Below are 12,503 nucleotides of genomic sequence, written 5' to 3' on the forward strand. Positions count from 1 at the left end.
TATATGAACAAGGGTGCTATTTGGGACGTACGCTGTCTCCTGAATGGTCCGACTGGCAGAAGACTCGTTCAAATATTTAACAAAAGAGGACAGAACATTTCAATCAGCCCTACAGTAAGAAACAGATTGTATAGCAGTAGCTGGACATTGGGCTTTTATCCAATGTCCTCTAGCTTCAGCACAGCATGTCCTCCAATAAAGAAACAATCATTCCAGTAATTATTTTTTACAATCCCAGGGATCCTCTGGTCCTCCAGTTATCATCTGGTGCATCTGAGTTGTCTGGGAGACAGGGTGACTGAGAGAGAATAGGAGGGCAGAGAACTGTGCAAACATCCGACATCTCACCAACAGAACCACTCAGCTCTTTCAGCCGGACAAATAACAGGTAAATAACATACATGATAAAAATAGTGCAAATAACTCCTGATAAATGAATTGGGACGGTTGTGAAATCCAGAACAAGGTAGGGGTGGTATACTATCAGGTTTTAGGAACGACCCAGGTGCAGACAGTGTCAAAGTAACAACAGTGTATTACTAGAACAGGGGTGGTGTACTATCACGTTTTAGGAACGACCCAGATGCACACAGTGTCAAAGTAACAACAGTGTATTATTAGAACAGGGGTGGTATACTATCAGGTTTTAGGAACGACCCAGGTGCAGACAGTGTCAAAGTAACAACAGTGTATTACTAGAACAGGGGTGGTATACTATCAGGTTTTAGGAACGACCCAGATGCAGACAGTGTCAAAGTAACAACAGTGTATTACTAGAACAGGGGTGGTATACTATCACGTTTTAGGAACGACCCAGGTGCAGACAGTGTCAAAGTAACAACAGTGTATTACTAGAACAGGGGTGGTATACTATCACGTTTTAGGAACGACCCAGATGCAGACAGTGTCAAAGTAACAACAGTGTATTACTAGAACAGGGGTGGTATACTATCAGGTTTTAGGAACGACCCAGGTGCAGACAGTGTCAAAGTAACAACAGTGTATTACTAGAACAGGGGTGGTATACTATCAGGTTTTAGGAACGACCCAGATGCACACAGTGTCAAAGTAACAACAGTGTATTACTAGAACAGGGGTGGTATACTATCACGTTTTAGTAACGACCCAGGTGCAGACAGTGTCAAAGTAACAACAGTGTATTACTAGAACAGGGGTGGTATACTATCAGGTTTTAGGAACGACCCAGGTGCAGACAGTGTCAAAGTAACAACAGTGTATTACTAGAACAGGGATGGTATACTATCACGTTTTAGGAACGACCCAGATGCAGACAGTGTCAAAGTAACAACAGTGTATTACTAGAACAGGGGTGGTGTACTATTACGTTTTAGGAACGACCCAGATGCACACAGTGTCAAAGTAACAACAGTGTATTACTAGAACAGGGGTGGTATACTATCACGTTTTAGTAACGACCCAGGTGCAGACAGTGTCAAAGTAACAACAGTGTATTACTAGAACAGGGGTGGTATACTATCACGTTTTAGTAACGACCCAGGTGCAGACAGTGTCAAAGTAACAACAGTGTATTACTAGAACAGGGGTGGTGTACTATCACGTTTTAGGAACGACCCAGATGCACACAGTGTCAAAGTAACAACAGTGTATTACTAGAACAGGGGTGGTATACTATCACGTTTTAGTAACGACCCAGGTGCAGACAGTGTCAAAGTAACAACAGTGTATTACTAGAACAGGGGTGGTATGCTATCACGTTTTAGTAACGACCCAGGTGCAGACAGTGTCAAAGTAACAACAGTGTATTACTAGAACAGGGGTGGTGTACTATCACGTTTTAGGAACGACCCAGATGCACACAGTGTCAAAGTAACAACAGTGTATTACTAGAACAGGGGTGGTATACTATCACGTTTTAGGAACGACCCAGATGCACACAGTGAGCAGAATCCAAAAGGTACAGGACGGCAGGCAAGCTCAGGGTCAGGGTCGGGGTCATGGTCAGGGTCAGGGCAGGCAGAGGTCAGGGTCAGGGTAGTCAGAGGTCAGGGTCAGTGTCAGAGTCAGGGTAGTAAGGGTCAGGGTCAGGGCAGGCAGAGGACAGGGTCAGGGTAGTCAGAGTCAGGGTCAGAGTTAGGGTAGTCAGAGGTCAGGGTAGTCAGAGGTCAGGGTAGTCAGGGTCAGGGTAGTCAGAGGTCAGGGTCAGGGTCAGGGTAGGCAGAGGTTAGGGTAGTCAGAGGTCAGGGTAGTCAGGGTCAGGGTAGTCAGAGGTCAGGGTCAGGGTAGGCGGAGGTCTGGTTAGTCAGAGGTCAGGGTCAGGGTAGGCGGAGGTCTGGTTAGTCAGAGGTCAGGGTAGTCAGGGTCAGGGTAGTCAGAGGTCAGAGTCAGGGTAGGCGGAGGTCAGGGTCAGGGCAGGCAGAGGTCAGGGTCAGGGCAGGCAGAATGGTCAGAATCAGGAAAACTAGATAAACGGGAACTGTAGAAAAACCGCTTGACGAACAAAACGAACTGGCAACAGACAAACAGAGAACACCGATATAAATACACTGGGGATAATGAGGGGAGATGGAAGACACATGTTGGGGGGTGGAGACAGGCACAAAGGCAGGTGAAACAGATCAGGTTGTAACAGTACAGTACACTGAAGATAGCCCTATTTGGTAAAAGACCAAGTCCATTTTATAGTTTTGAAAATAGTATATATTTTTTTAAACTGTATAATGAGTAGGTGTGTTCAAACTTTTGATTGGTACTGACTAACGGGTCGGCACGCAGCAGGTATCGCTTTTGTTCTAGCAAGAAAAGGAGCACCCCCCCCCACTGATAAGTACGCCTAGCAATCGGCAGTCTATCGGCAGTGAGGTTCTCTGTGTGTTTCATGCTTTAGCTTGGGTTACTGATAACAACAGATTCTCTAAGTGCCTTAACCTACTTAAGCTTGGAATAGGAAACGTCCACTTGTTGACAAAACCATAAAGGACTGACCACTTGTATAACAAGGAATTGTCCTGATCTTGTAAATTGATATTCAAAAGGTATATTTAACCACCACATGTCAATAACTTGTCTGTCAATAACTTGTCTGTCAATGACTTGTCTGTCAATAACTTGTCTGTCAATAACTTGTCTGTCAATAACTTGTCTGTCAATAACTTGTCTGTCAATGACTTGTCTGTCAATAACTTGTCTGTCAATAACTTGTCTGTCAATGACTTGTCTGTCAATAACTTGTCTGTCAATAACTTGTCTGTCAATAACTTGTTTGTCAATGACTTGTCTGTCAATAACTTGTCTGTCAATAACTTGTCTGTCAATAACTTGTCTGTCAATAACTTGTCTGTCAATGACTTGTCTGTCAATAACTTGTCTGTCAATGACTTGTCTGTCAATAACTTGTCTGTCAATAACTTGTCTGTCAATATCCAATATAAATAAGCTTCATTAGAATGAAGGACAAAGCCGCCGTTGCTAACGAAAAGTGAGACAATGACATCAACAATAACTGAATAATTGTGTGGCAACTGAAAACGGAACAGTTAGGGAATTGCTGTGTTGATTTAGAAGTATTCAAAGATTATCCGTTTGAGTTCAGTCTTTATCATCTGAACGTTAACTTTTCCGTCCTTATCTGTACTTGGTAGAGAACATCTCAAATTGGCCATATATTTGATAATCGTATGATGTTCAGGTCAATGATTCAAAAGGCAGTCATTCATTCATTTGTGACGGCAGCCTCACCGACTCCTAATCCACCCAATAAATACACACACACACGCACGCACACACGCACGCACGCACGCACGCACGCACGCACGCACGCACGCACGCACGCACACACACACACACACACACACACACACACACACACACACACACACACACACACGCTCGTTCCCCCGTTGCTCGCCATCTCCCTTGTCTAATTGCTGATAGAGAATAGTTATCACCAGGTCAAGAGATGGAACCACAGATACCAATGGGTAAAAGGTAAGCTTGCCAGTAGAGAGAGAGAGAGAGAGAGAGAGAGAGAGAGAGAGAGAGAGAGAGAGAGAGAGAGAGAGAGAGAGAGAGAGAGAGAGAGAGAGACAGAGACAGAGACAGAGAGAGACAGAGACAGAGACAGAGACAGAGACAGAGACAGAGACAGAGACAGAGACAGAGACAGAGAGAGAGAGAGAGAGAGAGAGAGAGAGAGAGAGAGAGAGAGAGAGAGAGAGAGAGAGAGAGAGAGAGAGAGAGAGAGGGAGAGAGACAGAGAGAGAGAGACAGGCAGACAGACAGACCGACCGACCGACAGACAGACAGACAGACAGACAGACAGACAGACAGACAGACAGACAGACAGACAGACAGACAGACAGACAGACAGACAGACAGACAGACAGACAGACAGACAGACAGACAGACAGACAGACAGACAGACAGACAGACAGACAGAGAGCGAGAGAGAGAGAAAGGGCACAAGCGACTGTCACACACCTCTGCTGTCTCTTTCTGTGACTGTCGACTACCCACTCAGGAAGCACCTATTGTTGCGGGACCAGAAGATACCTAGTGGATATTACCTGCTTTCTATAGACTGACACCTGATCTCCTCCTGATCCCCACAGCCTGCCAGCCGGCCGCCATGAGATTCCCCAAGATCCCCAACCCAGGTCTGGATGACCGAATTCCGTCCCACCAGGAGCTGGAAAGGATGGAGAAAGAGGAGGCTGGGGACAGGCCCAAATGGGACAACAAGACCCAATACATGCTGACCTGTGTGGGCTTCTGTGTGGGGCTGGGGAACGTGTGGAGGTTCCCTTACCTGTGTCAGAGCCATGGAGGAGGTAGGTTATACTATACAGGTGGGGCTGGTTTCCCAGACACATATTAAGCCCAGTCCTGGACTATATAACATGTCTAATGGGGCATTTTAATCGACAGTGCTTTTTAGTCCAAGACTAGGTTTATTTTGTGTCTGGGAAACCAGCCCATGGAGATTTGTGTGGGTTAAGAGTTAGGGTGCAGTAGAAGAACGAACGCTGAAAGTAATATATATTTTTGTGTATCCAATGTATTTTATTGTGGTTGGTTGATTACACATAGGTCTGCACAATAATGACTCCTACATAGGCCCTACTGTAATGCCTCCTACACAGGCCCTACTGTAATGACTCCTACACAGGCCCTACTGTAATGCCTCCTACACAGGCCCTACTGTAATTACTCCTACATAGACCTACTGTAATGACTCCTACACAGGCCCTACTGTAATGACTCCTACATAGACCTACTGTAATGACTCCTACACAGGCCCTACTGTAATGACTCCTACATAGACCTACTGTAATGACTCCTACACAGGCCCTACTGTAATGACTCCTACATAGACCTACTGTATTGAATCAATATATGTAATATAATAATATATGCCATTTAGCAGACGCTTTTATCCAAAGCGACTTACAGTCATGTGTGCATACATTCTACGTATGGGTGGTCCCGGGGATCGAACCCACTACCCTGGCGTTACAAGCGCCATGCTCTACCAACTGAGCTACACAGGACCATCCTACATAGACCTACTGTAATGACTCCTACATAGGCCTACTGTAATGACTCATACACAGGCCCTACTGTAATGCCTCCTACACAGGCCCTACAGTAATGACACCTACACAGGCCCTACAGTAATGACTCCTACACAGGCCCTACTGTTATGACTCCTACATAGACCTATTGTAATGACTTCTACACGGGCCCTACTGTAATGACTCCTACACAGGACTACTGTAATGACTCCTACTGTAGGAATGGTTCAGGTAACTGTAACAGAGCGATTCATTTCAATAGAGTGAATTCTGGAGCTTTATCAAATTGGAACTGTAGAAATCACATAGAGCTTTAAAACAATATCTTAAAAGAGTCTAACATGCTTGTAAGCAAACACCAGTTGACCCATATAAACAGATAGTTATTCAGTCATGGAAATTCAGAGATTTCAGTTAAAGGATAAAAGAGCCCGATGTTGTGTAGATTATTACCAATGATTCTAAGAACACTAATTCTAAATGTGATTATTACCAATGATTCTAAGAACACTAATTCTAAATGTGATTATTACCAATGATTCTAAGAACACTAATTCTAAATGTGATTATTACCAATGATTCTAAGAACACTAATTCTAAATGTGACTATTACCAATGATTCTAAGAACACTAATTCTAAATGTGATTATTACCAATGATTCTAAGAACACTAATTCTAAATGTGATTATTACCAATGATTCTAAGAACACTAATTCTAAATGTGACTATTACCAATGATTCTAAGAACACTAATTCTAAATGTGATTATTACCAATGATTCTAAGAACACTAATTCTAAATGTGACTATTACCAATGATTCTAAGAACACTAATTCTAAATGTGACTATTACCAATGATTCTAAGAACACTAATTCTAAATGTGATTATTACCAAATGATTCTAAGAACACTAATTCTAAATGTGATTATTACCAAATGATTCTAAGAACACTAATTCTAAATGTGATTATTACCAATGATTCTAAGAACATTAATTCTAAATTGTGTGAAATTAAATTACAGATTGTTTTTTCGTTTAGTTTGTTTTTTTATATTTACAAAATTCAAATATATCTCCCAGCTGGCTGTACAAAACATTTAAGTCCTCGTTGATCTCGTTTGTTAAGTTTATCCCTCAAAATACATTAGAGAGTCGAGTCTTACAGTGAAGTACGTTATCTCCCAGGAAGAGGAGACGGGGAAAAGTGGCCCAGTTAAAACTCCCCTCATAAAAACAGAAAGCGTAATGATGAGTTTACCACCACCATCATCATTGAGGCTGAACTATGATCTAACACTCTTGTACTGTATGTGAATACTGAACAGACGTTGTGGACTAAATACACAGTATTTTATAGCATCAACGGTTCATGTAGAAATGATTCCGTTTGTGCGAACCCACTGTTTCCATCAGCTGTTCTGGGCGGTTCGCCCCTCACACCATCCCGTAGGTGAAGAAGACAGATGTGTTCGCCCCTCACACCATCCCGTAGGTGAAGAAGACAGATGTGTTCTGGGCGGTTCGCCCCTCACACCATCCCGTAGGTGAAGAAGACAGATGTGTTCGCCCCTCACACCATCCCGTAGGTGAAGAAGACAGATGTGTTCGCCCCTCACACCATCCCGTAGGTAAAGAAGACAGATGTGTTCTGGGTGGTTCGCCCCTCACACCATCCCGTAGGTGAAGAAGACAGATGTGTTCTGGGCGGTTCGCCCCTCACATCATCCCGTAGGTGAAGAAGACAGATGTGTTCGCCCCTCATACCATCCCGTAGGTGAAGAAGACAGATGTGTTCGTCCCTCACACCATCCCGTAGGTGAAGAAGACAGATGTGTTCTGGGTGGTTCGCCCCTCACACCATCCCGTAGGTGAAGAAGACAGATGTGTTCGCCCCTCATACCATCCCGTAGGTGAAGAAGACAGATGTGTTCGTCCCTCACACCATCCCGTAGGTGAAGAAGACAGATGTGTTCTGGGTGGTTCGCCCCTCACACCATCCCGTAGGTGAAGAAGACAGATGTGTTCTGGGTGGTTCGCCCCTCACACCATCCCGTAGGTGAAGAAGACAGATGTGTTCGCCCCTCATACCATCCCGTAGGTGAAGAAGACAGATGTGTTCGTCCCTCACACCATCCCGTAGGTGAAGAAGACAGATGTGTTCTGGGTGGTTCGCCACTCACACCATCCCGTAGGTGAAGAAGACAGATGTGTTCTGGGTGGTTCGCCCCTCACACCATCCCGTAGGTGAAGAAGACAGATGTGTTCTGGGTGGTTCGCCCCTCACACCATCCCGTAGGTGAAGAAGACAGATGTGTTCGCCCCTCACACCATCCCGTAGGTGAAGAAGACAGATGTGTTCTGGGCGGTTCGCCCCTCACATCATCCCGTAGGTGAAGAAGACAGATGTGTTCGCCCCTCACACCATCCCGTAGGTGAAGAAGACAGATGTGTTCTGGGTGGTTCGCCCCTCACACCATCCCGTAGGTGAAGAAGACAGATGTGTTCTGGGCGGTTCGCCCCTCACACCAACCCGTAGGTGAAGAAGACAGATGTGTTCGCCCCTCACACCATCCCGTAAGTGAAGAAGACAGATGTGTTCTGGGTGGTTCGCCCCTCACACCATCCCGTAGGTGAAGAAGACAGATGTGTTCTGGGCGGTTCGCCCCTCACATCATCCCGTAGGTGAAGAAGACAGATGTGTTCGCCCCTCACACCATCCCGTAGGTGAAGAAGACAGATGTGTTCTGGGTGGTTCGCCCCTCACACCATCCCGTAGGTGAAGAAGACAGATGTGTTCTGGGCGGTTCGCCCCTCACACCATCCCGTAGGTGAAGAAGACAGATGTGTTCGCCCCTCACACCATCCCGTAGGTGAAGAAGACAGATGTGTTCTGGGTGGTTCGCCACTCACACCATCCCGTAGGTGAAGAAGACAGATGTGTTCTGGGTGGTTCGCCCCTCACACCATCCCGTAGGTGAAGAAGACAGATGTGTTCTGGGTGCTTCGCCCCTCACACCATCCCGTAGGTGAAGAAGACAGATGTGTTCGCCCCTCACACCATCCCGTAGGTAAAGAAGACAGATGTGTGCTGGGTGGTTCGCCCCTCACACCATCCCGTAGGTGAAGAAGACAGATGTGTTCGCCCCTCACACCATCCCGTAGGTGAAGAAGACAGATGTGTTCTGGGTGGTTCGCCCCTCACACCATCCCGTAGGTGAAGAAGACAGATGTGTTCTGGGCGGTTCGCCCCTCACACCATCCCGTAGGTGAAGAAGACAGATGTGTTCGCCCCTCACACCATCCCGTAGGTGAAGAAGACAGATGTGTTCTGGGTGGTTCGCCACTCACACCATCCCGTAGGTGAAGAAGACAGATGTGTTCTGGGTGCTTCGCCCCTCACACCATCCCGTAGGTGAAGAAGACAGATGTGTTCGCCCCTCACACCATCCCGTAGGTAAAGAAGACAGATGTGTTCTGGGTGCTTCGCCCCTCACACCATCCCGTAGGTGAAGAAGACAGATGTGTTCGCCCCTCACACCATCCCATAGGTGAAGAAGACAGATGTGTTCTGGGTGGTTCGCCCCTCACACCATCCCGTAGGTGAAGAAGACAGATGTGTTCGCCCCTCACACCATCCCGTAGGTGAAGAAGACAGATGTGTTCGCCACTCACACCATCCCGTAGGTGAAGAAGACAGATGTGTTCTGGGTGCTTCGCCCCTCACACCATCCCGTAGGTGAAGAAGACAGATGTGTTCGCCCCTCACACCATCCCGTAGGTGAAGAAGACAGATGTGTTCTGGGTGGTTCGCCCCTCACACCATCCCGTAGGTGAAGAAGACAGATGTGTTCTGGGCGGTTCCCCCCTCACACCATCCCGTAGGTGAAGAAGACAGATGTGTTCTGGGCCCCCCTCACACCATCCCGTAGGTGAAGAAGACAGATGTGTTCTGCCCCCCTCACACCATCCCGTAGGTGAAGAAGACAGATGTGTTCGCCCCTCACACCATCCCGTAGGTGAAGAAGACAGATGTGTTCGCCCCTCACACCATCCCGTAGGTGAAGAAGACAGATGTGTTCGCCCCTCACACCATCCCGTAGGTGAAGAAGACAGATGTGTTCGCCCCTCACACCATCCCGTAGGTGAAGAAGACAGATGTGTTCGCCCCTCACACCATCCCGTAGGTGAAGAAGACAGATGTGTTCTGGGCGGTTCGCCACTCACACCATCCCGTAGGTGAAGAAGACAGATGTGTTCGCCCCTCACACCATCCCGTAGGTGAAGAAGACAGATGTGTTCTGGGCGGTTCGCCACTCACACCATCCCGTAGGTGAAGAAGACAGATGTGTTCGCCCCTCACACCATCCCGTAGGTGAAGAAGACAGATGTGTTCGCCCCTCACACCATCCCGTAGGTGAAGAAGACAGATGTGTTCTCCCCTCACACCATCCCGTAGGTGAAGAAGACGGATGTGTTCGCCCCTCACACCATCCCGTAGGTGAAGAAGACAGATGTGTTCTGGGTGGTTCGCCCCTCACACCATCCCGTAGGTGAAGAAGACAGATGTGTTCTGGGCCGTTCGCCCCTCACACCATCCCGTAGGTGAAGAAGACAGATGTGTTCTGGGCCGTTCGCCCCTCACACCATCCCGTAGGTGAAGAAGACGGAGGTGGAGGTTCAAGGGTGGTCTGCGGTTTTGAGGCCGGTTGGACGTAAATACCATCAAAGCACTGACTGATGAGGCACACAGTTATTACTGTTGTTATATGTTGAGTCTCACGTCGACTATTGGTCCATACTGGGTATGTTGTGGTTTAACAGGAGTCAAATGAATTCCACAGCGAAGGGAAGAACATTACATTTACATTTACATTTAAGTCATTTAGCAGACGCTCTTATCCAGAGCGACTTACAAATTGGTGCATTCACCTTATGACATCCAGTGGAACAACCACTTTACAATAGTGCATCTAAATATTTTAAGGGGGGGGGGGGTGAGAAGGATTACTTTATCCTATCCTAGGTATTCCTTAAAGAGGTGGGGTTTCAGGTGTCTCCGGAAGGTGGTGATTGACTCCGCTGTCCTGGCGTCGTGAGGGAGTTTGTTCCACCATTGGGGAGCCAGAGCAGCGAACAGTTTTGACTGAGCTGAGCGGGAACTGTACTTCCTCAGTGGTAGGGAGGCGAGCAGGCCAGAGGTGGATGAACGCAGTGCCCTTATTTGGGTGTAGGGCCTGATCAGAGCCTGGAGGTACTGAGGTGCCGTTCCCCTCACAGCTCCGTAGGCAAGCACCATGGTCTTGTAGCGGATGCGAGCTTCAACTGGAAGCCAGTGGAGAGAGCGGAGGAGCGGGGTGACGTGAGAGAACTTGGGAAGGTTGAACACTAGACGGGCTGCGGAACATGGCTTGAAACAACATGAACATGGCTTGAAACAGGGAGAGACCACCTAAACATGTCCAATAACAAATGCTTGTTTTGTGGACGGTTGCAGAAAGGTTTTGGTACGTTTTCTACAGTGTGTCCTAATGAACATGACCCCTGTAGGGGGAACTGTTCACTTCAAGACCCACAGATAGAAGCAAGGAGGGGTTTTTTTAAACGACATTTCTCCAACATACAGTACAGCACATTCAGTCGACTCCAGTCCTTGACAGCTGAGGATGTGCAGGATTTTGTTACAACCCAGCTCTAACCCAACTGATTAAAACAAATCTACAGTAGTAGCAAATCTACAGTAGTGAATCAAACCTGTGTCCCTCCCATACCTGAGTTAATCAACCCTGTGTCCCTCCCATACCTGAGTTAATCAACCCTGTGTCCCTCCCATACCTGAGTTAATCAACCCTGTGTCCCTCCAACACCTGAGTTAATCAACCCTGTGTCCCTCAACACCTGAGTTAATCAACCCTGTGTCCCTCCAACACCTGAGTTAATCAACCCTGTGTCCCTCCAACACCTGAGTTAATCAACCCTGTGTCCCTCAACACCATAGTGAATCAACCCTGTGTTCCTCAACACCATAGTGAATCAACCCTGTGTCCCTCAACACCATAGTGAATCAACCCTGTGTCCCTCAACACCTGAGTTAATCAACCCTGTGTCCCTCCAACACCTGAGTTAATCAACCCTGTGTCCCTCAACACCTGAGTTAATCAACCCTGTGTCCCTCCAACACCTGAGTTAATCAACCCTGTGTCCCTCAACACCATAGTGAATCAACCCTGTGTCCCTCAACACCATAGTGAATCAACCCTGTGTCCCTCAACACCTGAGTTAATCAACCCTGTGTCCCTCCAACACCTGAGTTAATCAACCCTGTGTCCCTCAACACCATAGTGAATCAACCCTGTGTCCCTCAACACCATAGTGAATCAACCCTGTGTCCCTCAACACCATAGTGAATCAACCCTGTGTCCCTCAACACCTGAGTTAATCAACCCTGTGTCCCTCCAACACCTGAGTTAATCAACCCTGTGTCCCTCAACACCTGAGTTAATCAACCCTGTGTCCCTCAACACCATAGTTAATCAACCCTGTGTCCCTCCCATACCTGAGTTAATCAACCCTGTGTCCCTCCCATACCTGAGTTAATCAACCCTGTGTCCCTCCCATACCTGAGTTAATCAACCCTGTGTCCCTCAACACCATAGTGAATCGACCCTGTGTCCCTCCCATACCTGAGTTAATCAACCCTGTGTCCCTCCAACACCTGAGTTAATCAACCCTGTGTCCCTCCAACACCATAGTGAATCAACCCTGTGTCCCTCCAACACCTGAGTTAATCAACCCTGTGTCCCTCCAACACCTGAGTTAATCAACCCTGTGTCCCTCCAACACCATAGTGAATCAACCCTGTGTCCCTCCAACACCTGAGTTAATCAACCCTGTGTCCCTCCAACACCTGAGTTAATCAACCCTGTGTCCCTCCAACACCTGAGTTAATCAA

General features: G+C 47.2%; 1 protein-coding gene across 1 annotated transcript in view; it reads left to right on the forward strand.

The window, feature by feature from the left end:
* Positions 1 to 4,383: 4,383 nt before the first annotated feature.
* LOC124043132 (sodium-dependent neutral amino acid transporter B(0)AT1-like) overlaps positions 4,384 to 12,503 on the forward strand; it is a 46,290-nt gene continuing 38,170 nt past the window's right edge. Inside the window, exon 1 of the mRNA XM_046361357.1 lies at positions 4,384 to 4,808. Within this exon, the coding sequence (XP_046217313.1) occupies positions 4,607 to 4,808 (202 nt within the window). The 5' untranslated portion in view covers positions 4,384 to 4,606. The remainder of the gene's footprint in view (positions 4,809 to 12,503) is intronic.

Source organism: Oncorhynchus gorbuscha, linkage group LG09, assembly GCF_021184085.1.
Source record: "Oncorhynchus gorbuscha isolate QuinsamMale2020 ecotype Even-year linkage group LG09, OgorEven_v1.0, whole genome shotgun sequence".
NCBI lineage: Eukaryota > Metazoa > Chordata > Actinopteri > Salmoniformes > Salmonidae > Oncorhynchus > Oncorhynchus gorbuscha.